Raw genomic sequence first — 27453 nt, 5'->3', positions numbered from 1 at the left:
ACGTAGGATCTTCGTGAGTCATAACTGAGCGGAAAGACGATACAAGTGTGAACCAAGCTTAATCTACGAGTAATACAGAGTGCTATTTTGGGAGCCGGCACAGAGGCGAAAATTTTAACTATATAGTGGAATTATGCCATGGCGACGATTTCAAAGAAAATTAAAACTGTAATCAAAGATTTTCACAAGATCTGTTAAATTCACAGATCGATTATTACGTACGTTACGATTATTTAACCGATTTAAAAAAGGAGGTTTTTCATCCACTTTAAAAAAGGTTATGTATTCAAACTTCAAAAGTCTTTCTCTAACCTTCCCTTGAATATGCTATAACATGTTGAAAAACCTACCTACCGTTTACTAATGTTTCCGTTCAGTTCCATTCTCTGGGTATCTCCAGACATTTATCACGTCTTCACCAAATGGATACCGACCTGACGAATACTTCGTGTCCTTTACAAAACCACGTCAATTGAGAACCTCCCTCCTTATTTTGAAGTCGGTTAAAATAAAGAAATTGACTGACATTAAAGTATAGCTATTAAGATGAAATTCCTCAATTACATATTATGACGTCACGACCACATAAGCAATTTACTGCAATACCCAGCAATACTTGAATTTTCAGCAATGGTATCCGATATGATTGCTCCAGATTGATCCATACGTGTTGCCGAGCAATTGCTTAAAAAATTGCCCATATAAGCACACCTTAATACCACTGTACATACATACAGTGTCTCCAGAGTGAATTGCGATGTCACTGCAGCCATGTAGTGACCATCTTAACAACCTACATGCATCTTATTTCGCTATGATTGTTTTTACAAAGAGATATTAATTACTAGTGAAAGATTAGATCAGTGAAAGTTTTATCTGAATGGGAAAGTTGTGTTGCGCTTGCGCTGCGGAACTAGCGATTGTCCGCGGCTTCGTATTACATACACTTGTCGAACATGATAACGACAAGTTCTTATTAATTACCGCCCGCCCGCGACCCACCCTGGTTTGCACGAGCAACTTTTCCACTATACTTTGTTTTTGTGCTGCGAAAGGGTTTTTGGTTTGTCCTTCAATCACACAAAGCAACGAATCGACCTGATTTCTTGCATGGTGAGTGACACGGGATTTCTACAAACCTAAATCCACGTGGATGAAGTCAAGGGCATTACCTAATAGTACTATCTTTTCCGCATGGAGCTTTATGTTAGGGAGACATTTAGGTTGAAATCTGTAAGACTTAACTTTCAGTTAAAACGAGACAGATTTATGCCAGCGGTATAACGCTGTCTCGTTTTAACTGTGTCTTAAGTCTGAGCAAAGTCAAAGTGCGCTCTATAAATCTCAGCCTTAGACCAACCTGTCACTTAATTGTGTACAGCAGAATTAGCCACAATGTTTCTCGCGGAAAAGTTATTTTACATTACATTGACTTCAATTAATTTTAAAGATTGTAATAGCACCAATGGGATTTCAAATGTTTGTGTGCTATGCTATTCAATCAATGAACACTTGACTCTTGGTTATTTAATCAAGCATGATGGTATTTGCTGGGTCTGCTTATGTATTGTGGCTAGTCACTGCAGAATCCTCCTTCAGGGTTATTCTTGAAAATATTGAAATTGTAAGTTGACCTAGTCAGGAGTCAAACTTTGGGCCTCTGGCTTGTATAGCGTTTATCGCAGCGTCGGAAAATTTGTTTGTAATATAATCCCAGTTTCAAGGTTATGTTTTCGGCCATTTTGTCGATGCGTTATTTTGTGCTTTTCACCTAAACATTCTTAAATATTTCAATTATTGATAATGCGCTAACTTTGATATAATCTGTGTGTATAATACTATCACTAATTATTTTAAAATTAAAAATTTAATCCTTTATAGTTTCAAAAATATTTTTAAAAGAAAGAAAAAACGTTTATTTTTGAAAGCTGTGCCACACATTACCAGTTAAACCAACAGGTTAGGTTATCCTGGCGCCTCTAATACTTGAGCATTAAAGTCAAAAGGCCTCAAGCAGAAAAAGCGCCTGAATAAACTGTGTCATGTGTGGCACAACCCACATTTTTCGTTGGAGTCTCGATGTTTGAGGTAGGCCACGGTTGGTTTACAGTAGATCTTGGATTTTAAAAAATCTGTAGGCAGCTGTTTACCACATGGTGTCCACAATTGATTTCAATATTTTTTTAAGTTTTTCTTGAAATTCCAAGATTTTCCTTTTATTGTCGTAGAACAATCGATCCCAAGCCGTGCAACCCGCGGACGCTGCAGAAGCCCAAGCGCGGCGGAGGTTACCCGAAAGTGTTCCTCGGCGGGCTGCCCTCCAACATCACGGAGACCGACCTGCGCGTGTTCTTCGGCCGCTACGGCAAGGTCATGGAGGTCGTCATCATGTACGACCAGGAGAAGAAGAAGTCCAGAGGTATGAGATTGACCTTTATTTTTATTCACTTGAGGTCCGCGTTTTAACATTCAAATCGTAGAGAATCTGTGGGATCCAGGACTTGTCGACGTGTAGGTACCAGGAGATCAGGGATTTGAGGAGTAGTTTCAAGTTCATCACTGGACAATGAGACTGCACAGCCACGTCCCTGTTCCACGTTATAGCTTAGTTTAGTAGTCAAAACGCGGCGGTGGCTACCCAAAGCGGTGGGTTTGCTCTCTTAACATCACGGAAGTGGACCTGCGCATGTACGACAACCAGTACGTAAGGCCGCTACGTACTGATTGTCGTCATTCATCGTGTACCAGGAGAACAGAGGTTGGTGGAGTTCGAGATTTGGCAATAGCACACACTCCGAGCACACATACTCAGTGTTCAATCTTTTCATTTAAAAAAAATAAAAAAAATTAATTTAAAAAAACTTGGTTATTTGTATGAAGGAGGAGCTATGGAACGCAAAATCATAACCAATTTCTATTGAGCTTAATGTGAAGTGGCCACATCCAGGCAGTGCCTTCAACTCAACCTGTTGTTGGTACGTTCAGATGTTTGTGGAATATCAAAAGCAAACCATGTACTACTTACTGCTCCTGTGAGCACACTAGTCTACAAAACTGCGATACTCTTACCTTTTACATATTACAAAAGACAATCATTCTTGGCAAAACTGTGGTATGAATTGATTTAATCGAACCAAATCCTGATTCAATTTTTCAATTTCGCTTTTTACTGTTGTTCTTTAAGTTTCCTAGATTTTTTAATTTTAAAACTTTACCTGTAAGCTCTTTTTGCAGGCTTTGGATTCCTGTCATTTGAGGACGAGATTTCCGTTGAGAGAGTGACCCAGGAGCATTTCATTAACCTCAATGGGAAGCAGGTAATTTTGTATACTGTCTTAAAAATTAACTATTGATTTGATATGTGTTAATTAATTTAGTTGTTAAGCTGATTAGTTCCTTCCAACTGAATCCATAGTGAGGTGCCCCAAGTCTCCCTAACTCCTGCTTCAGTGTGGGCTCACCATGCGAGCACCTATATCGGGACCTCAATATCGTATCTGTTCTTCGAACTGTGTTCTCTATCCTTACTCCATGCAGATCTCATGTCTAATTTGATCCGCAAACTCCGACAATGGCTCTCTTCACCGCTCTGAACCAATTTAGTAACTACCTGTGAATGAGACCACCTACCTAACCTGGTAATATGCCATCTAAATTGAATTTGATGAGAAACAAACCCAGGAGCTTTCGTAAAGTAGTTATGATAAAGCAGGTTTCTATGTAAGTCCACATCCAGGCAGTGCCTTTAACTACACTTGTTGGTACGTTCAGATGTTTGTGGGATATTGAAAGCAAACTAGCATATACTTATTGCTCCTGTGGGCAAACTAGTCTACAAAGTTTGCGACATCACATACATAATATTGATGTCGATTCTCATGTTTTTTCTAAACTAAATTTAAAGTATCTGCATCTTTTTCTTCTTAATAGTGTTAAAAAGGACGGAACATGAATTTTACACTTAAAGACGCTAAATTCATGTGCACTCAACAAATGTAAACAATAGGCTCGCGACTGACACCTAAAGTCACGAGGTTAGATAGGTCTTAACTAAATTGGTTTGTCTAACCTTTTGTTACTATGTCATGGGTAAGAGAAAGATGCGAATACTTTAAATAATTTAGTTGGGCTTAGAATCAGTACCATTGTATGTATAGGTGGAGATCAAGCGCGCCGAACCGCGTGATGGGTCGGGCAAGCTGGGCTCAGGCGGCGGTGGGATGGGCGGTGGCATGGGTGGCGCGCCCGGCGACGCGCCTGCAGCTGGCCAGTGGGGGCCGCCGCAGGCCGCGCCCATGAACATCATCCAGGGCCACAACGGCCAGATGGGCGGCCCGCCCATCAACATGCCCATGGCAGGGCCCAACATCATGCAGGGGTGAGCCAATGTGTATATAATATGAGATCAAATTGAAATTTTTCTGTTTCTGATTCGCACCACCAAAATATGGAATACTCTTTGGGCTGTACATGAGAAAGTGTTTTTTTAATATAAGTCCATCCGTTTTGAATTCGACTAGGGTGCGATCTCATTTTCGTAGTCAGTACTTACCCAGAAAACCTTAAAAACGACCCCCATATTATTGATGTCTTAGTGGCAAATGTGTGTGAGAGAAAATACATACTTTATTCAAACTCACAGAAATCTTGTTTGTGCCTACATTTTGAGTTTCCTTTTTTGTAACCTGTTATTTGTGTTTTGTGGTGCAGTAAAGTAAATACATACATACAGAATGACTCAAAATAGGTGGTTTGAATGTATATAATGTTGCTGGCAGATACCAAGGCTGGGGCACGTCAGCGGGTCAGACGTCGTACGCGGGGTACGGCGCGGCGGGCGGCGCGGGAGGGCCCGGCAACTACCAGGGCTGGGGCGCGCCGCCTGCACCGCAGGCGCCGCCGCACGCGCCCGCCTGGCCCGCCACCAACAACTACACGCAGCACGCGCAGCCGCCCGCGCAGGGCTACGGCAGCTACGGTACGTGACCCCCCACACTACTCCACGTGCAATTAGGTGGCCAGGTCGCAGCGACCAGTTAGTTCTTCCATGATAGCACTAGGACGACAGAGGTTCGTCGAAGCCGTCTAGACAGCAATCGTGCGGTAAGTACGACTTATGTAGTTAGGGCCTTTTGGGGCCTGTTCTTCTTTCTTCTCTCTGGGCTGGTTTCCGCACTTAAACGTGTGCGCCTGTTGACACACGTTGAAGTTAGCCGACCTTTCTTTTCTATTATATGTCCACACACTTTTTAAGCCAATCGCACGTCTATCATGAAGCAGCCTGCACAGAACTACTGCAGCTACGGTACGTGAAACTCTATCATATAGCGCGAAGTCAAGCTCAGCCTGTCTCAGCCGGTATTTGGTTAACCGGCTGACCTCGACGTCGTCGCCTACTGCGTGCGCCTGGTATGTTTTATTTTACGAAGTCTGCTCGGCTCTTGTGTGAGTGCACACGTACAAATTTTAGGCTGAGATCTGTAGAGCGTACTTTGACTTTGCTCAGACTTAAGATTCAGATATGCCAGCGATGTAACGCTGTCTCGTTTTAACAATGTTTTAAGTCAAAGTGCACTATTAGGTGTTAACCTTTGTGTGCGTGGCGCTCAGTTTCGACCGCAGTTTACACACAAATACGTTGACGGTTATCATTACACTCCCTACTACAACCAAAGCTGAGCAGACTTAAATAAAACAACTTAGTGCATTGTATTGAGCGGACTTCTAATTTGTGGTCACGTGCCCAGTGCACTCCTGAAGCTGATCGTGATCACAGATGTATCAACATCCGCCACACGGATTGTATTTTTATTTCACAGTTTACCACTCCACGATAGACGAACGATCAGCTTTGGTCCACAGTAAGGGTCCACTTACGGTAATACAACGTTTACTAAAGAGGGAGGAGGGGGTGGTTTCCCCATTTTGATCAGGGCTGTCCAAAAAGAACACGCGCAGAAATATCCTAAGGGAACACGCCACGTGGCTCCGCCTATGCCAATAAAAATATAGCGGTCATGTCGTTCGCGTTAAACAATTTTGTTGAAAGATTTGTAGTCCAAAGGCAAGCTGTAGTGGTACATGTAATATACTACAGTGGTAACCAGCCTTAACAATAGTTCATAAAGCTGTAGAAGGGTAAATACTATAGTCCGAAGTCTGAACTAGCCAGTAGTTCACAAAGCTGTAGAAGGGCGGGTAGTAGTACATACTAAAGTCCAAAGTTAAAACTAGCCAGTAGATCACAAAGCTGCAGAGTGGTGCACACTATAGTCCAGAGTCAGAACTAGCCTTAACAATAGTTCACAAAGCTGTAGAGGGGCGGGTAGTGGTACATACTAACGGTATGTATTGTTGGTCTGCAGCGAACTACAGCTCGGCGCCGGCGGGCGCGTCGGCGGGCGGCAGCTGGACCAACTGGAGCATGCCGCAGAACTCCAACTCCACTGGCTCCGGTGAGTGCCGGCCGCGGACCCCCCCTCCCTCCCTAGCGTGTATCTAGATAGGCATCATTGCTACTTTGAAAGATTATTCATTCGGTGAAATTATTTTTTTCTTTACAGGTGATTTTTGTACGATTTTTCAATTTTCGCATTTACAATAGTTTGTTACAATTAATGTTACTAAAAATTATTATTAAAATATGATAGCACTGATATTTCACAGGTGAATTGTCACTTACAATCGTTTGCTAAATTAACTAGTGTTTTTGCCTTTCTAACACTTAGCGATGCGAGTGTTCTCGCTCGCACACTCTTTAGCGTCTTAGCTCGGGTCGATGACAATGCGCAAATTTTTTAAAAAATAAAGCTTGATTTAATGTAATAATATCACATAAATCTGTCTCATCTTAACTCAATTTTAAGTATAGGCAAAGTCAAAGTGCACTTTACAAATCTCACCCTAAGTAAGGTAGAGAAAGTGTTGATGAAAAAGCTTTTCATGTGATTTTTCACATGCTTCGTGTGAAATGGTCCATCTCTGGTCCTAACAGTGAAACCTTTTGGTCGGCAGGCTCGTACGTGCCGCTGTCAGAGGGTGGCGAGATGTACGGACGCGGCGGCGGCGGCGCGGCGGGAGGCGCGCAGCCCGCGCTGGCCGGGGCGCTGTCCTCCGCCGCGCTGTCCAAGAGCTCGTCAGCCGACTACTCCACCTACCAGCAGTACCCGCCCGCCTACCAGCAGGACCAGGTACCCCCACCCCCACATACACACAACACACACCACACACGTGACACAACACACACACAAGCGTGGATAATGACGTAACTAGAGACTAAGGCTGAGATTTATAGAGCGCACTTTGACTTTGCTCACACTTAAGACACTGATAAAACGAGACAGTGCTATACCTACCGCTGGCATAGATCTGTCTCGTTTTAACTGAAACTTAAGTCCAAGCAAAGTCAAAGTGCGCTCCGTAGATTTCAACCTAATGTGTTTATACTAACACTGCCAGAGTGAACTAGAGTGAGGGAACTATCGGTTTGATATGTCAAAATCAAGGCTATGGCTGATGTGAAATCAAAGAAGAATAGGCGAATTTCTGAAATTTTTTTCTACATGTACGTCTTATATTATTATAACAAAAATCCACATTTAAATAAAAGTTAAAGTTATTGGATCCAATGATGACGCCCGCGGTTTCGTCCGCGTGAATTTTGTTTTTTTAAAAATCCTGTGAAATCTCTTTGATTATCCGGGATAAAAAGGCGTCTGTCAGTTTCCGGGATGCAAGCTATCCTGTGCCGAATTTCACATAAATCGGTTAAACGGATGGGCCTTTAATAATCCAGTGGGAACTCTTCGATTTTCCGGGATAAAAAGTCCTTCCCCGGGATGTAAGCTTGCTCTGTACCAAGTTCCATCAATATCGGTTAAGCAGTTGGGCCGTGAACGTTAGCAGACAGACCCTTTCGTCAAATTCGCTCTTGATTCCCTCACTCTCATGCTGAGATTTATAATCATCATGATTATATAGAGCATGGGAATAGTGTGCCAATATCATTTGCGCTCACACTAATTGTGCACTACATACAGGAACAAGAAAGTAATTTGTTAGTCTCTTAAATTCTATTACTCTAATAATATCTTCTAGTTACGTCACTATCCATACCAATTACTCAGATAATAACATATTTTTTGAAGTGCCTGGTATTAGATACAATTTATAAGTCTAACCAAAAACATACCAAAAATAATCAAGTATCCTCTACCACGCACGGTTTAATTTTACCAATTTTACCAATCCTTATTAGTTTTTTTTTTTAAACAGTAATGCCATATTATTTAAATGTGTTGTAGATGCAAATCAAAACGTTTACAGGGTGAAACTTAAGGGCTAGTTCACAAAATAATTAAACTTCTTTTTGCAACTTTTTGCAAACTGATGATTTATTTCTCGTAGCAGATGAACATGCCCTTAATAATAAATATTTATCCTCCACAATGAGCCGACATTGTTTATAAAATCATTTTGTTATACTATTTATGCTTAGGTGTATAGTTTTTAACAAAATGATTTTAAAAACAGTACTTTATTATGCCTGGTTCCTATATCATCAATCAATTAATCATTTTAGAATGCTTTTGGTACTTTTTTTATTGGTTTAATATGTCCGTAAAATGTGAAAACCAAAAACATTTTTATCATTACCAAGTACCAACTCTTCACTAATACTAGATAATTTATATTTTAGTTCATGAGTAGGAATTTTCAGGAACTGGGTATATATAAAATAGATTTTGCCTGGCATGAACCATTATATAATACCCCTTTTTAGAACATTATATGTATTATTAAACCTTGTAATGGTTTTTGCTAGGTTTTTGAATCGTTTGCCTCGTTGCATTACCTTGGGTATGGTGTTGTTTTAGTAAATAAATACATTTTGTATTAAAATATCGATAAAAAGTAGTATAATAGGGATAAAAGGCACAATTGCCTTTACCGTATTTTGTTTTCATCATAACAACTTAAACCGTATGTCAAAGTTTATAAAGCTGAGTTTCTATAGTTATCAAAAGACGCGCTGTGCCTCCGCTTCACTCCATTCATTATATAGACATCTAGTAAGTCTCACAAGGACTAAAAATAAAATAAGTTCCGTAAAATCGGTGACCGCCGGCCATTTGACCGCGTTTGTGTTTTGACCCTAATGATTTTAGTGGCGCGTCACTGCAAGAAACTCGCCCGTGGACACGGTTCCCTTAGACAGATCTATAGTGTACTTTGACTTTGCTCAGACTGTGCTTAGACTTAAAAAGAGGCAGATTTATGTCCCCTATTAATCTGTCTCGTTTTAACTCATGAGTAGTCTGAGACAAGTTAAAGTATGCTCTGTGGATCTCAACTCTTAGATTTAGTTAGTGCCTAAAGAAAATTTCCATGTTAGAATTAATGGAAAGCAGTCCTGGCGGAGAATTCTGAAGTCTGACTTGCCAAATAACGATAACTATATTTAAAGATGTTCATATTCAAAAACTTATATTCAGTTAATGAAAACAAAATGTGTTTATTTATTATGTATAATGCTTTGCACACCATCATGCTTTTTCATTGAATCTGGTGCATTTTCAACTTTACAAATATTACGTGTCATTAAAAAAAAAACAATAATAAATTATTTATTGATGCAAAACTAAAATACGAAAGTAAATAATGACACTAGATTTTTGTACACTTGGAAAACATGTCATTCAAAAAAGGCGTATCATGCTTGAAATTGAAAATATAGCTTTACACAGATTGGGTCCGAGGTGCTCTATGCTACTTGCGGTGGAAACCGATATATGCTTTCATAAGTTTTCCCCTTGAATATATTCATTTCTCTCACTATCTGCGATCTTTAAAATTTTGATTAAAACATCTAAGTGAACAATCACAGTTGTTGCACCACACAAAAACAATTAATTGTTTTTTTTTTTCACAAATATGCAAGAAAAGACAACCCTTTGGCTTCTTGTTGTCGGCCAATAGAGTAGAATATTTTTTTATTTAAATAAACTTTTACAAATGCATTGTCAGAATAATTTACCACTGGTTCGGAATGCCAGTCAATGGTGCAATGGAAAAAGAATACTAGATTCTTTTATTATTATTCCAAAGTTCGAAATCTGTTTGATTGAATCTCAAAGTATATCATTTAACGTTGTGTTAATGATGTTCTAAGTTTAACATTTTTTCATTCGATATCGAGTTAGTTCTTGAATTCTAAGGCTTGTAGTTAGCTCAGACCAGCTGTTATACCATGGAATATACTCCGAACATTTTGTAGTCTGTATTGTGTCAGTGATACTAAATACTGATTGAGTAGAGAGAGAGAGAGATTAAGAGTCCACACTTTATTCTTATCCATGTAATAAGAAAAGGACAGACAGAACTAATTTAATTTAGAAATGTCAAAGCTTGTGACTTTAGGTACCAGTCGTGAGCCTATTGTTTAAATTTGTAGATTGCGCTTAAAATTCATTTTCAGTCCTTTTTTAGAAATATTAAAAAAAGAAAAACATCAGAATCTATAACTTAAATATTTACTTCATTTCGATCACAATTCAATTTGCATGAAGTGGCTGTGATAGTTTACTTCTAAAATTATTATAATTCAAATCAACTTTCATAATTAATTCAATGCTCAACAAAAACATTTCGTAATGGTGCTTAGAAATCGCAAACAATACTTAGATATCATCTTGAAATAATCCAACAAATTCAATAGTTGATTATTATTTTTGAAGATTTATTTTAAATCTTTATTTGTTTAATTAAAGATTCATTTTATTGCCTTAATTTTGTGATAAAATTGGCACAATCAATGTTTTTAGGAAAACTTTGTAATTTTTTTGTCAAAATTGAAAAGTACAGCCAAGTTGATGTATATAATATTTATTTAGTAGTCTATTATTTGCTAACCCTCGGGGCTTGCTCCTACCACCGTGTCCCACCACATCCCGCTTTTTCTTGATTTTCTCCTGCATCCACCTCTCCGTATTTGTTTGACATGGTTTTCGGTATGTGCCGGTGAATGCATGACTGGGTTCCGCTCCTAAAGCTCCATCGACACATTCGCCAGAACGAACGAATGGTTTGACGAATGAATGCCGCGCCGACCGTAGCAAGGTTCAATTTGGTTGTACTTGCCGCGAGTTTGTTTGCGATTCGTGAGTGAATGCGCGACCGAGACATGTCACTGCGGTGAACGAGCGAAATTCAGCGAAAACCTTGCCCGTACTTGAATGCAAACAAACCTAAGACAGATATGATGCAGCATGAATCTCTAGAGCCCGCCTTAGTTGCCTCCCCGCATCCGTTTGCTGCGTTGCTTGCTCGCGAGCTGCGTCAGTGCATGCTCGGCGCGACGTGCGATGTCTTTTCGTCTCCGAGCGGCGGCCGACGTATCCATAGTGACAAATCGAGGAGTGTCGTCGTACAGAAGTTTCGCTGAAGGTCTCTCATCACCCGCCCCGTCCCTCCCTCCCTCATCGCCCTCGGGGTTCACGCTTTGCCGGTCCATCTCACGCTCTGCGCTATAACATTGTGCCGCTCAGGGGAGCGTTGGCGAGTGGGACTGTATGTCTAATTCTTCTTTTCCAGTTGGTCGATCAGGGCCCTCCGGAGTGGCTCATCCAGAAAGACAATTAGAGCTAAGGGTGGGTTCGGATGAGGGTATGTCGCGAAACTGGGGATTTCTCACTATGGACGGTTCGGTCTTGCGACGATTGCGCGGGCTCACCTTAAAGGCATCGCACCGCACTAGATTTAAGCTTACCTTTAGTTCCATTCGATGTTCATATTGCATTTTTGTAGACGTGCGAGATGATTAAATATCGCTTTGTTTCATCTCAACACTTGTAAATTGGCATTTAAAGTACAAATTAGTAAAATTTGGATTTTCTCATATTGTTACAGGTTCATTAATAGATAATTTTAATGATAAAATAAGATTAAGAGCTGTACTTTAAGTGTTCAGAGATGAAATTCGAACTATTCTGTTTAATGTAACCAGAGAGCATATACGCAAATCTGTGCCCCCAACGCCCATGCGCGTCACTCAATGTGGTCTTGTCAACTATTTACACGCAGTCTTAATCTTTAGATCACGAACGAAACAAAGCAACCACATTAAGTGTCTCCATGAGACGGCCGAGGGCGCGTCGTCGCCGAAGCCTCGGTTTAGTTTGGACAAATTTCTATTTTTATACTTATTCATTAATCGTAATCGGCGAGACCAGAACCAATTGGTGACGCGACAGTGCAGGCTTCCACGCGACGCGTCTGTCGCACCATCGCGGTGACTTATCGTTTGATCAACCGCATTGCCGAGACAGTCTTTTTTCAAGAAAAAAAACCAGTTTTTTTTATACAAATGAATTTATAGTACATTTGACATGTTGAAAAGCGCAGTTGATTAGGCGATAACTCATGCAAACTTAGATTGTCAACGCAAGTGGCCTAATTCAACTCAGTGTAATCGACATTAAGCTGGCATATTGTTTTGTTTTTAAAATTATCGTAATGTTTTATTTTGAAATTATCCGTAGTGACATTGCTTACTTATTCGAACATTTCATAACTTTGTGGCCACTTAGCGTTCTGTTAAACTTGAATAGGCCCCTCTGCGCTAACGGTCCCATAAGTATAATAATATCTGACGACCTCCAATCGGACGATAAGTTCGACTGACTTATCTGCCTTGAATACTTCGTCTAGTATCTCGGCAGCGAACATTTCAATAAGTTACATTAAGTTTTCTAAAAATTGGGGGTATTTATTTACTTTAAGAAAAAAAACATTCGAGTGGGATGCTAACCGTTAATACTTAAAATGAAATTAGTAATTAAATTTTGTATGAATTAATTGGCTTTTAAATTTTACGCGTATATCACGATATTCTTTCACCGATAAGTTAAACTTAGGTTTAGTGTAACTTGTCAAGTACGCAAATGTGCCATTGGTACATTAGTGCCATTTTAAATGGACGGCTAAATGTGGCCAATTTGACAACTCCATTCAAGGTGACTTGTACGTTACAGGACTGTCCCATAAGCTAGTTCTGCAATGTGCGATTAATGTATCACAACTCCAATGCCACATTTGTTGATTTGAATACTTACACCTGAGTCTCATACGTGATCGGTATTCGCTAGCTGTACCCTTAGTGCGAGTTTTAGTTCTGAAAACGAAATCTATTACAGTTATTTTATACCTACATCTTCAGTCAGTGCAGCAAAAAATATTATAAACGAAACAATTTAAAAAAAAAACGTTCACGTGTTTGAAGTAAAACAGAAAGCGCGCGGGATCGCATTTTTAAAAAATGAGTTTACAAAAGGTTATTATTATGTGTTATCATGTAGTAAGTAAAAATTAGAGCTCAATCTATTGCATAACTATTTAGTTACAAGTGTAAATTAAAAATTTATAACACTCCCGACAAGTGAAGGTTACAGTAACTAGAAAAGAGCCGATAACTAGCTAAGAACGCTCTCGATCAAGCCACCTTTCAAACAAAAAAAAAAACTAAATTTAAATCGGTTCATTAGTTTAGAAGCTACGATGCCACAGACAGATACACAGATACACACGTCACCCCTATAACACCCCTCTTTTTAGGTCGGGGGTTAAAAATAGAAACGTGCTTTCGAATCATTAAATGGATTTACACTGTACAACTTTATAACAACTCGTTAAAGGATGGCCGCCTCATAACAGCTATTTGGTTTGGCCGTCATAGTGACGTATGAACGTTACTTCCGTCTAAAGTCGCGCTTTGAAATAAATGAATGATAGTCGAAATTCCAAACTATCGCCAACCATTCTCGTGTCTCTTCAATTCCACACATTGGCGAAGTAAATTGCACCCGTCTGGTGCAGCCTTACGCCATGAAACAAAATTATATTGAATAAATGAAACAAAGTTTTCTGAATGCAAACTCGCAGTAGGGGCACTGCGTTCGGTAGCGATGGTACGGGGTACGGGGTACGGGGTACGGGGTACAGGGGATACTAGACGGGGTACAGGGCAGCGCTAGTCCGGCGGGGACGGGCACGGGCTAACGAGCGGATGGCGTGTAGGGCTCGTCGTACGGCGGCGGCGGGTCGCGGTACGGCGCCGGCGGGGAGTACCACTCGGGCGCCACGCAGCCTCCAGGTGTGCATCCGCACCCGCACCACCCGCCCAAACACTTCACCGCCAACGAGTTTAACAAGGAGTGGCCCGCCGCCTAGAGCGCGCCGCCACCGCCCACCGCCCACACCGCTCACACCGCCCACAGCGCTCACACCGCCCACATAAGCGACGCGACACAGTGACAACTCTTACACCCCTCCCCGAACTTATTTACTTACCTATACTATCGTCTTTGTACAATATGACTACTTTACTGCGCGCAGCAAATGCTTCATGTTTGCACTCTTCACACAACCCATTGTGTGTCCAAAATCGCAACTTAGTTGCGTCTGACGCGCTCAAGTCATCGTGTGCAAATGCTCTGGGGACACGGTAACTGAAATTTAACTTGAAATAGACTCAAATCAAGTTTATAAACTTAGGCGTCATTTAACTGCGGTTACACATCGATCCAACACTACCGACCCTATATCTGATTACGGACAGACTCGACCGATCATAGATTTTATAGTGACACGAGATATTCATCTTTGGATACCTCCCATAATGACTGCTTAGCACCTTTTGACATTATTATACTATATTGAAGTAGTTGGGAAATCGTATTGCCTGTTAGTAACAAAACTCGAATGAAATAGAAAAGTTAAATTTTATAACAATGCATTATATTATTGATATATAAAAGTAACGATTTATTATTAACTTTAAGAAACGTATAAAACGTATGCAACTTAAGACGTTATAATTACTATATCGCCGACAACTACATTAACACAAACCCACACGCGTACGTTAATTTTAGTCTTAAACAAATAATCGTAATTTATACATACATAAAGTAAGGCAATGATGGTTCAGGATATACAAAGTGGAAGGTACCCCGAGTCCGGGGCAGTGGTCCCCAGTTCGCGCACCGCCCCGAAGCGTGCGGAGGTTTGCGTGTACGTCTCTGTACACAAAAGTATCTTTATCTTTTTATTCTTCTTATTTTGGATGTGGGCTCCTTTTAAAGGATTAATTAACTTCGTAATTTGATTGTGTCCGGTTATTTTTGTTTCGCGTTGATAAAATGATTTCTTTTAATGGCACCACGTAGTATATCGATGGGATCTCACTGTGTGGTGATGTTACGAAGTGTACGCGACTCGCCGCGTCCGTCGCGTCGCATTTGACAGACACATGTTAAACAAGGCCAATTTAGGGAAGTGACCTAAACAACATAACTTAAGCTAATGACTTGTATAAATATTTGGTATATATCGATATGTATGTTTAATATTAGAATTTTGGTTATTTACCATCCACTAGACTTAGGAAAAATGGTAGGGATGTAATGAAGTAATTGTGTTAATATTTAACAAAACAAAGTATGACTGAACGTGATTTTAATAATTTTAATTTCCCGTCGTTAAAAAAGGGGAGCAATTCTGTATAAATATTATTCGTAATTATAATTATTTTCTTATAATCGATTTTAGTTTTTTATCGCAATTTTAAGTTTATAATAATATGGAATTAATACTTTAAATAATTTTACCTGCCAAATTGTTATAACGAGCAAATAGAGTATTTGTTAAGTAAAGAAGCTCAAGCATTTAGGATAATGAGCCCCGCACCCTTCGCGCGGACCCTTGTACATATATATACTTACTTGTGTGTAAAGCATAATTTTAACGATTCTCTCGTCACATAGTTTTAAAGATTTTAATTTATGTGATCGCCAAATATTTTTAAAAGCTGTACAGAGGTAACGGCGGAGGAGCCCGCGCTCGCCCGCTCCCTCACAAAGTGAGTTATAATTTAAAGTAACAATTTTTAGATTAAATTTAATGTTAGTCCTTTACTGTACTATATCGCTCAATCATTTGACCGATCGACTGATTAAAATTTTAGTGATAAGCTAAGTAATGTAATCGCGGAGGTGGCGGCGCGTGGCCGTCTCGCGCCGCCGCGACCGTCGCGACGACCGGCGCCGCCGCGACGCGACTGTCTGGCGACGTCGCGACGGTCGCGCGCGAGACGTGACCGCGCCCGAGCGCACGCGTTTGTTATTAATGTTTTAATAGAGAAATTGTTGACGATTACATTGAATGCATAATTTGATCGTATAGTATAGGGTTATTTAAGATCGCACCGTAAGTGAAGTATAATTTATCTATGAGTAATGTGAGACGTAACGATTATAAGCGACGCGGTCCGGCGAAAGGTGCGGGGTACCAAATTTAATGCTAAAACATAGAGGAAAAAACGCCTTACATTGTGATGTTCATAGTTAACGCGCATATTGGTACATTTCTTATAGCTCTATAATTATTATTACACACGACTGAAACACATCATTATGTAGGAAGTTGAAACTCGTACCTTAAAACAATATATTATTAAAAATATTATTATTAATAATAATGACTAAATAACGTCGGTGCCTATACGCCCACTACTAGGTTACGTGCAGTAGTGCCCGTTTCTTACCGCTCCTTACTCTTAACCCAAACGTTCCTATGTAAGTTAGGTTTAATTTGTCTCGATTCATTCCTAAGTACTGTCGCTGTAAGTTCGATGTGGCATTTGTCTCGTCATCACTAACCCTCCGTCGTTTCCACACTTCGGTTCACTTACACTCATTTCTTACCGTAGGTTAATGTACAACCACCGATGAAGTGACTACGATGTTCACGTCAGTTAATATTAGGAAACGATGCCTTACAAAAGTTAAGTGAATATAGAGATGATTTATATTATGTTATTTTCAGTGATATTAAATTAGCACTAAGGTGTTTAGCGGGCCCGGGTCCCGACTCACAAACCTTCGGAACAATTTGTAAGAAGTTAGTTTGTAATTAACCATCGCGGCAATTTTCTAAGTAACATAAAGAGTATAATTTATTTAAATAAAAGTATAATATGTATTAGAAATTTTAGATTTACTCAACATTAAACTTAGTGCAAATTATTGTGAGAAATCAATTGAGACTATTTATATGGGTTTTTAATTATTATTATATAGGAGAAGCATAAAATATTGGATGAATTTATTAATTAAAAATAGTTAGCAAAATACAATACGGTAAGACTCGTTAGAGGCTCGTCTGTCAAATGCTAAACGCGCGCGGCGCGGCGACTCGTCGGCGCTCGCTCGGGCGGCGCTCGGCTCGCGAACACCCGCGAGCCGAACTCGTGCAACTTTGCATTTCTATATTACACTGAGTAATATCGACATAAGATATTATATACTGTATCTTAATTATATTATAATGTTTATGGAATAATAATATTTTAATCATGGCTTAACTGTAGAACTGTTGTTAGTTAACCTTTCGACTCTTGTTTGTATTACTTTATAATAGTGTACGCGTTTTTATATGTGTATGTTTATTCAAGTAGTACCATGTTTGTGTAAAAGTGTATTTTGGTATAACATTATGATATCGCGCGCGCGGTCTGTGTAGTGCCGCCGCGCTCGCATAAATAAACTTATGATCGTAATTGACTAATTATATTATATGAGACCCCTAGTGTTAACGTTAGATTAGCAAAAATCTTTTTAAGTTCATTTTCTACTCTTTTAAAATTGCATTTAGTCAAGGCATCGGCGGCAAGCAGTCGATCTTTACTATAGTCGGTTCTAAAGTTAATTTAAAACAATGCAGGTATTATTAATATAAAAATCCTCGTATTTATACTAGATTATTATATAATATAAATGTAATTATTGAACACATTTTATCGTAAAATAAATTGCACGGGCTTTACAGTTAATTATAACATTAATTATTATAAAACTTAGGGCAAGTTGTTATTTATTTCTGTTTTAATTAAAAAAATTAATGTTGATTATTTTTTAACTATATTTTTTTCATTATAGTGGATAAAGTACATAATTATTGATCGATTAGATTACAAAAAATATTAGGTGAACTTATCGACTGATGTACAATATTTAAAGTAATTAATTACTTACGGCAATATATAAGTTTTACTTTACGCGGCCCCCTGCGGGCGCTGTATTTATATACTGTATTAATTTCGTATAAAATGTAATTAATTGGAAGCGGCGACCGCGACCGAGCCACATAAGCATGTTACTGTAAGACTATTATCTAGATTTGTTGTAATGTAAATGTTAGCCCTAAGCGGCGGCGCGCCCGGGCGCGACGCGCGACGCCCGCGCGCCGCGCTCGCGCTCGCACGCCCGCAACTATTATATAAAAAGGAAAATTATGATAGACTTGCGTACACGTGCGTCCTTGTTGTTTCTTATTTTTTTTTTACGATTACCTAATGATAATTAGTTAATTACGGTTTTAATTAATAATAATTTTAACCGATACACTAAAATATTAAGACGAGAAGCTTGTATGCGGTAAAGAATTCGATGTAATTATTCGAAGTGCTATCACAGAAATGAAATAACACTTAAGATTTTTCGAAGTAGAAATTATGCATTATTCATTATTAGGTATTTTGGGTAAATATTAGAATTAGCTCTAACTGGTAATATAAGTATGTAGTTTGTAATGTAATGGAAAATAAACAGTTTGTCGTAGTTTTACTATTATTAAGCTTCTTCTATCTTAATGGTTTAAGTAATACTACTGGTTGATTAATTAAAAAAATATTAATATTACCACTGCAAATATTTGAGATAATATCTTATGATGAAATATATATCTACTTTTAAGAACATTATAAAACGTAGATAATTAAAAGAAATCAAAAATTTCAAAATAAATTTGGCATTTTTAATGTTCGCCTTCCCACCCCATAGAGTAGTGCCCCCCGGTTAGGAGACGTTATCATAATTTTTGTTTTTATATCGGTTTTACCTGCGGGTCCCATAATAGTCTTACACTACTAATCCAAAGGTCATAAATGGAACGTTTCCATTAATTATATTAATTTACACTAATCCTATATTGGCGGTTCTAGAAAAATCGAATAAATCAAAGGCTAGCACTTTGCATTTCAATAGTCATGTTCTTGATTATTCTAGAATTGACCAATTTACACAAGCTTTCCTCGTATAACTCATGCACTAACACAGTATAAAACTTGGTAAAGTATTATCAGTATATCTATTTATTATACTAACTTCTTTTTCTATATAATTCGTATTTATTCCTATGCATATTTTATATCGATATAAGAAAAGCCAATCAATTAACATTTATTGCAACTAAAGTAATGATTCAATGAAAGAAATCGTTTTAAAACGTCAAGATCGGTTTGTCTCGAATCACGATTTTATAAAAAAAACCCGTTGTACAAAAAATACTTTTTTTTTTGTGATGTTGGCACAAAGTCACGGTTTTTACTTTTGTTATAAGACCTACCACCTACCTGTCAAATTTCATGATTCTAGATCACCGAGAACTACCTACCCTATAGGTTTCACGACGGACGCAACAACGTAATCCTAGGGTTATTTTTTCCTTTTGAGGTACGGAATCCTAAAAATATCTTGTAGGTATAGGAATTTCCTATTTGGCAATAATAAAAGTATTTAATAGTTCAAATTAAAAAAAAAGTTAGAAATCTAGTTTTATGCGGGACGTTGACTTGTTCAAGTAATATAAAGTAAAAATTAATTGTTTTTGTAACTATTAATTTTTTACCAAAAATGAAAATTTATCATTAAATTACAATCATTATAATAGTGTTATCATTCTTATTCACTTCTGCAGGATGCCCGCGATTTCGCCTGGATTTAGATTAATAAAAATTTCTTGGAACCTTGTTCTTAAGGATTTATCCCTAAGTAGCCCCTGTGTCATATATACGAGATGGAAGGTATCCCTTAATTAATAAGCGTAGAAATCGGTTAAGCGGGTGAGCTGTGAAATGGGGTAACAGACAGATAGACTCACATTTCCGACGTCTTTGTTTTCATATGTCACTCCAGTTTGTTAACTAGTTATTACCCATGCAAAAAATCTACTCGATCCGTTGCGACGTGATTGAAGGACAAACAAACGCACATTCGCAATTATAATATGGGTAGTGATGGGATAACAAGTCAACTGCCCGCATGTTAATAAATCAAATAACCAGTACGGTGACCAACAGAAGGCGATGGTGTAGGCGGCGCGATGGGGAGCCCTAAGTTTGCGAGTATGCCCCAGTTGAACGAGGCCATCGGCACTCCGCTACAGGTTCACAAATTAATCTATTCGCAAATAAATAACCAGTACGGCGACCAAAAGGAATTTTAGGCTGAGCTCTTGGCTAAAATAATATAAATAAAAAATCTACAGAGAGTAGTACTTTAACTCCTCAGACTCTACTTGGTTGTGACATGAGACATAGTCTGAGTCTGTCTTGTTATGACTAAAGGTCACTGCATACGTAACGGGATTTTTCTCATCCCGAACGGGACGGGAGGATTTCTTGATCTACTATTGGACAATTAGAACGTCTTGTCCCTTCCGTTTTCTAGTTATCCAACAGTAGTTTGAGAAACCCGTTACGTATGCAGTGACCTTTAGGTTGAAATGTATAGAGCGCACTTTGACTTTGCTTAGACTTAAGTTTCAGTTAAAACAGTGTTTTAACAGTGCCTTAAGTCTTAGCAAAGTCAAAATGTGCTCTATAGATCTCACTCAGCCTTGAAAATTCAACCAAATTCAAAGTAGGTTCCCATCCCAACTGAAATTAAAGTTAGTTAGTTTCAATAAAGTAAGTAGATAAAATGAAAAGCCCTAATCTACCAGCGTTCATACTTCATAATATTAAAAATGATAATGTCTCAGGTTCCAATGATGTACTGCCCCGGCATGATGTCGCCACAGCCCTCCTTCTGTAACGTTTCCGATATGTCCAACACGGCGTCAGGTTTAACAAATCCCTTTTATTATGTAAAAATAAAATCTTTAAACTATTGCCAAATACAAGTAGGTACCTACTTAAATAAAGTCATCCATATTATTACCGTTAGATGAGGTTCCATACTCTTAGAAATATTAGCACAGAAATCAGACTAAGTAGTGTAGTAAATAGAAATATTAAAGAAACTTAAGATGGTCGCTGCGCCGCTTATGGACAGAAGGTAACCATCTACATAACAGTATAGTAAAAGTAGACTTAATTTGCATAGCCTAAAGCCTTACAGTTTCATTTACGTTACTTTAGTTTTAAAGATAGTTCTATCGATTTATTTTTGTAAGTTTTAGTTAGAACGAGTTGCTCAAATCTAGCGACGCTGGAGGGTCCCCGTCTAAGCTGATACCATTTTCTATAACTTACCTTATTTAGTTCAGCCTCACTTCACTCGCCTAAGGCCTCATTTACACGAGAGCTTTTTTAATAGTACGTTAAAAAAAACTTCCAAAACAAATGTATTCTCAAGTATATGTTCACACATAAACGCTTTTTTACGTGTGAACAGATACCTACTTGGGAACCATTTGTTCTATTTGAATCTTTTTAACGGACGTTAAAAAAGCTCTCGTGTAAATGAGGCCTTAGTAATATTGGTAACTACGAAGTTGCGCTTGTGAGTGAAGTAAGTAGGACCCGCAAAACCCCAATCGGATACCTAATAGTTTACTTATAAATAATACATTATTTCATTAATAGCGTCGTAGGTAGAGATGTGGGTAGGTACTTACACACCCTTATTTTGGCAAATTATACTTTGTACCTACTTTAAAATTGGTAGTTCTCTCTGGAGGGTAAGTTGCTGTAACAAATAACGGGGCAATATTATGGTTTCTTGAAAATCTCTTGTAATTTTGTGTAAACTGCTTTACAATAAGTACATAAAGTACCTACCTTTCAATTATAGATTTGTATATTAAATAAATACTCTTAAAATGACCTTCAGAGCCCCTGTTAGCTTCTGCACAATATGGAAAATCACTAGACGACTTGGTAAGTTTAAGAGGTGGTAGTTAGGTAGTAGGAAACTTAGTTTCACACAAAGTATATTTTGCCATAATAAGTTAAAAAAGAGTCTATAGAGCGTACTTTAACTTTGCTCAGGCTTACTTAACTAATACACAGTTAAACTAAGACAGATTTATGTCTGACATAATTCTGTCAGCTTTAACTTTAAGGCAGGTCTATTGAGCGTACTTTAACTGCTCGGACTTAAAAAACAGTTAAAATGCGACAGATTTATGTCTCTATCATAATTTTACCTGTTTGAACTCGTGTAAAGTCTAAGTATGCTCTATAAATCTCAGCAAGTCCCCTGAGGCTGAGATCTGAAGAGCGACACACTTTGACTATTCTCAAATTTGGACACCTACTGTTGAAAGAAGACAGCGTTATATATCGCTGTCATAAATCTATCTCGTTTCAACTGAAACTTAAGTCTGAGCAAAGTCAAAGCACGCTCTATAGTTCTCAGACTGAGCAAAGGCAAAGTATGCTCTTATCTCGGCTCAGTCTTAAATCATAATACGTATATGGGTGAGTGGCGGAATGGTGCGTGGTGCGGTAAGTGTTTTATTTTATTTACCTAATCTATAAATGTATGTATTTAATACCTATCTAGTTGGTAGATAATGCTTGTAATGTAGCTGTTGCTGTTATACTTCGTCCATCATACTGTTCGCTATTTGACAGATTGGTTCACTACAAGTAGTAGGTCGGTACGTTTAATGTACCTACTCTATATACTTTAATATGTATAAAGTCTGATGGATGGCGCGGACAATTTTTGTAGGTAGGTACCACAAATCCCAATGATGAAGACTTGCAGTTGCTTGCAAGAAAAGTATGCAATTTTTTATTTTACTGTTTTTTTCGCCGAAAAATTACACTTTGTGAGCTACCATTATTGAAGAATGTTCTTAGTATTATTATCAGTTTTAATAAATTTAATATACAAACGTCAAATAGAAAACAGTATTTATTGGACCCGGTATTCAAGCCCATCATAGTAAGTTTTGATTTATTTCTATATGTTTAGGTGAGGATTTTGAAAATACTGGAGGATCAGGCGATGGGTATCAGCGATCATCCAAACGGAGCCACCATGGCTCCTCCAGCGGAAACGCCTCAGCTTCCTCTTACCATCCCTATCGACGTTAGTGAGTGAGTTTATCTCCTTACTGTTTTACTGTCCTAGCACCTAGGACATCTTCAGCGGCAATACCTTTGTCCGTACCAACGTTAACGAGTATTAACTTCCTCGCTGCTCATGCTATCATGGTACCTCATTCATCTTTACACATCACTTTAGGTATGCCTTTTAATCTTATCGCACCTCTATGATCACGTGCCGTACGCTGATGACGTCATAATATGCATTTTGTAGAAATATACCTATAGGGCGTACCGATAGACGTTGTTTAGCTAGCGACAGTAAACAAACTTGTCCTATTCGAAACAAAAATAGATTTTAATATAAAATTAGTCATATTTACCTAACCGACAGATTTATTGTTTAAGGAATCCAAATAAAGTATTGTGTTTTCTAATCACTTCATCAATACTTTCAAGTGATTCGTTAAAAATATGCTCAATAGGATTTGGAGCGTGAGTAGTACCTAAAGTTAACAATATCTTAAACAATGAATTTGTCCAAAACAGTTTCTGTGAAACAATATTTTTTAGAATTTTTAAGCAGCATAGTTTTCGTCTAGCTATGAGGTGACCAGCTGATGTCTAAGCAATAGCTTACTACTGTACCTAAGTTGACTTATGTAAGCCGAAAAAGGGATCATCGCATCGATATTTGAATATACTTGTAAAATATTATCTTTTCTATGAACGCAATCATTGAGTTTGTAAATGATTTTCTTTTTGCGGACACTGGTCTATAAGAAACGTTTTGGCTAAATCCGAGTAATAATATCATGGTAACTTGTAGGTACTTTAGATCGATTTTCAATCTAGCTTATATACCAATCAGTCGTAAAAATAGTTTAAAACAAATCTGCCTCGTCAATTCGAAAATAATATTCCTACCTACTTAGTATTTTTAGTTTTAAACTGTTTCTTATAAACTTTTTTCCGTATACTTAAGTTGATAGATTAGTTTTTTTTCTTTTAGACGTATTTCTTTTCGACTATTGTTTCAGTAGATTTGAAACGTTAAAATTCCTAGTTGTAACTAACTTTCAGTGTGGAATGCATAATGCAACACAATATACTTACCTACTGGTAATGATGCATTTTGTATGAGCTATCATATAAGTTCCCTGCATAATTAATTTAACTGCAGCATTTTGTTTATTATAATAATAGTTTTGTAGAACGTAATGACGGTTAAAGTTTCGAATATATATTATTACCTACCAAGTTAATTTAGATTGAAGAGTGATCTTCAAAAGAAAATAAATAGTTAGGTATTTCTTCAAACCATTCGGATGGTTATAAACTAAAATAGAAAAGCCCGTTGTATTTTCAAAGTTTTTATACCTACTTTGGCTACCGTACAGGGCCGCAACGCAACGCGACGCAAATTTTTTTACAATATTTTTATAAAAATTTGAAATTCTTCTTTATAAAATGCTGATTGTGTGTAAAAATAATATGATTTTAAACTAACTTCATTTTTAATATTGTAAAAGTGTTGCAGTGGGACCTGGAAGCGCTATTTCCACCGCAAACTAAGCTGAACTAGTACGAAAATTATATCGCAATGAGTTTTTTTATACTTAGGTACCGTTTTTTTCTATCACGACACGACGCTATACCAAGCGTTGATAAGTTTGTAAAACACGATGAGAAAACCTCTTTTTTGAAGTCTGTTAAAACACTGATACGAGAAAAGTCAACCAAGTTAGCTTACTCTGTGGTGTATGCGCAGAAAGGTGTGCTAGCCTTAATATTAATTAATAGTTACTAAGATCGATCGCCTCGAAAATCATGTCCAAAACAGATTAGTTTTAATATCCATTTTCTACCTACTTTTTACATTAACTAAAATATTTTAGATAACTATAACATTAGCTGAACAGAATTTCCTATAAAATTAGACCTACCGATTAACTAAATATTAGTTAGGTATATTAAATCTAGTAGATTAGAGAAAATCTTTGCTATTAATATGGACACTTAGGCAAACTGTTACATATCAGCAAAAAGCCTATCGCTTATGTGATACATATTATTATCACATTTTAATCGTTCTGAATTCTACCATACCAATCTGTGCCCACCTTATAATATAAGAATAGACCATAATGTTCCATTAGAGTCAATAGTTTTGGGAAAAAAATTGTTACATTGATTTACGATAACTGTCTTTAGTGATTATAAATATAAACGATATGTCATGTTTTTTTACCTATTGTAAGAAGTAGGTACACATGGTGACTTTCAGGAAAGAACCGATGCGATCGCAATTTTTTTTTTTTAATTTTTAGATTTAGTATGAATACAATACCTAAATTATTATGTATGGTATACTACGCTCCTTATAGTGTGCCACACAGATACCGAATTCTGGGCGGCTTTACAAACACCACTTTTTTGGAGGGTAACTTCTTTACCCTAAAATCACTATATTTTTATCTAGAAATTTCTCAAATCAGCACAAGTTCAAGGCTCACGCTGGCGATGTTTTCGAATAAAACAGCATACAGCCGAGCTCTGTATAAAAAGAAGAAAAATACATAAAACTAATGGAAGACATTAAAAGTTAAAAAAAATTAAACTTAAACATTTTCACTGCTTTCGCGTGAGACTCTTGCAATCATTTTCTTTTTTTATTATAATATATAATAATAGGGGGTTATTCTTATGAAACAATTAATGTTGTTGTTCTCAAACAGTCAAAAAGTCACCATGTGTCCTAATTTTTCTTTTCTTCATTTGTAATTGTTTAGTTATTCATATTATTTCCATACTATCTGGTATACCTCATTGCAACTACTCTGTCCATATTTGACGTATTTTTGTTCATTTAAAATAAAAATACCAATTACTTTAAGTTTTATTTAATTTAAATTCACGCAAAAGACTGGCTTTTTAGAAATACCCTCATCTGAGTGACCAAATTTTAGGAATAATTTCTAACTTATTTTTGCTATACTTAATTACATAAATTTTATCATAGAAAACACGATAAAGATGTTTTTATAAGATATTACTTATACCTTATTTAATTTTTGAAGCATTTTTAAATATAGTAATGTCGAAGTACCTAACGGTTGTTAATATTATGTTAAATAAAAATAATGTACCTACTAAAATATTAAGAAGTCGGGTAAGTACAAATAAAAAAAATAGATCAAGACATAAATCAGTGTATTAAATTATATAATTACTTGTAGCTCTAACAATTGTAATATAAAATAGAATAGCGATGTACATTGTAATTTTATAATCGGTTTTAATTCAAATTTTCTGGACTTAAGCAATAGGTCACACGTTAGAAATTATTCTAATATAGTAACTTAGTTACATCTATAAGGTCTAAAATTAAGAGGTCTACTAATTTATAGCACACGGGTATTTTTTTAATCATATACGGTGACTAACTAGTTGTCTTACAGAAGCACACTAATTTATATACCATCCTCAATGTCTACCATCCATCCATCCATTAGTAATATATTTTTTTAATAAGACGCGCTGCAACTGCCTTTGCTTTCATTATAGGTTGTTTAATAACCAAATTGACATGAAAAAAAAGATTCCGACGAATTGAGGACCTCCTCCTTTTTTTGAAGTCGGTTAGAAAACATTTATTTTACCTATAATTTTTCGGTATATTGTAGCCTATGTATTAATTCAGGTATAAGCTATCTCCATTCTAATTTCAGCCTAATCGGTTCAGTTGTTGTGGCGTGAAGGAGTAATAAATATCCAAAGTCTCACCACGTCTCACTAATAAATAGTATTATCAAGGGTGAGGTTTATAGAACGCATTTTGACTTTGCTCAGACTAAAGATTGAGTTAAAACGAGACAGATTTATGTGAGAGATATACATCTGTCTCGTTTTAACTCAGTCTTAAATCTAAGCAAAGTAAAATCCGCTCTATAGATCTCACCCTTAGTCTTGGCTGAGATCTATAGAGCATACTTTGACCTTAAGTTTCAGTTAAAACGAGACCGGTGTATGTCAGCGATATAACTCTATCTCGTTTTAACTGTGTCTCAAGTCTGAGCAAAGTCAAAGTACGCCTTATAGATCAGCCTCCGAGAACTTCCTACTACATATTTTGACTTTACAGACCATACAGATTTAAGCTAAAGGTATAGAAGAAATTGGTTACACTCACTGATGCGCTTTTGTAAGATTAGCTAAGTACTTACTAGAAAGTCACCGTGCATTTACTGTAACGTTAATCTCGACCATAGATAAATCGGACAATTAAGCTTAATATTCCTCTTGTGATAAAGTTCGGCTTAAAGTTAAAAGATAGA

At 37.3% G+C, this 27453-nt stretch overlaps 1 protein-coding gene across 10 annotated transcripts in view; it reads left to right on the top strand.

Moving 5' to 3' along the window:
- The window catches only part of LOC123874319 (heterogeneous nuclear ribonucleoprotein 27C), a 33484-nt gene extending 6852 nt beyond the window's left edge, over nucleotides 1-26632 (top strand). For 2 of the 10 annotated variants that reach the window (XM_045919577.1, XM_045919578.1), the window contains 8 exons: nucleotides 2229-2419; nucleotides 3235-3317; nucleotides 4158-4378; nucleotides 4779-4978; nucleotides 6366-6455; nucleotides 7015-7190; nucleotides 14074-14149; nucleotides 23043-26632. In XM_045919577.1, the coding sequence (XP_045775533.1) occupies nucleotides 2229-2419; nucleotides 3235-3317; nucleotides 4158-4378; nucleotides 4779-4978; nucleotides 6366-6455; nucleotides 7015-7190; nucleotides 14074-14149; nucleotides 23043-23164 (1159 nt within the window). In that variant the 3' untranslated portion in view covers nucleotides 23165-26632. Of the gene's footprint in view, nucleotides 1-2228; nucleotides 2420-3234; nucleotides 3318-4157; nucleotides 4379-4778; nucleotides 4979-6365; nucleotides 6456-7014; nucleotides 7191-11592; nucleotides 12856-14073; nucleotides 18861-23042 lie in introns of those variants that run through there. The other 8 variants (XM_045919582.1, XM_045919583.1, XM_045919579.1 and 5 more) reach the window with 5 other exon arrangements.
- The last annotated feature ends 821 nt before the right edge of the window (nucleotides 26633-27453 follow it).

Source organism: Maniola jurtina, chromosome 18 (genome assembly GCF_905333055.1).
Source record: "Maniola jurtina chromosome 18, ilManJurt1.1, whole genome shotgun sequence".
Lineage (NCBI taxonomy): Eukaryota > Metazoa > Arthropoda > Insecta > Lepidoptera > Nymphalidae > Maniola > Maniola jurtina.
The sequence above is the reverse complement of the archived record's forward strand: the minus strand, read 5'-3'. Positions and strand labels throughout refer to the sequence as shown.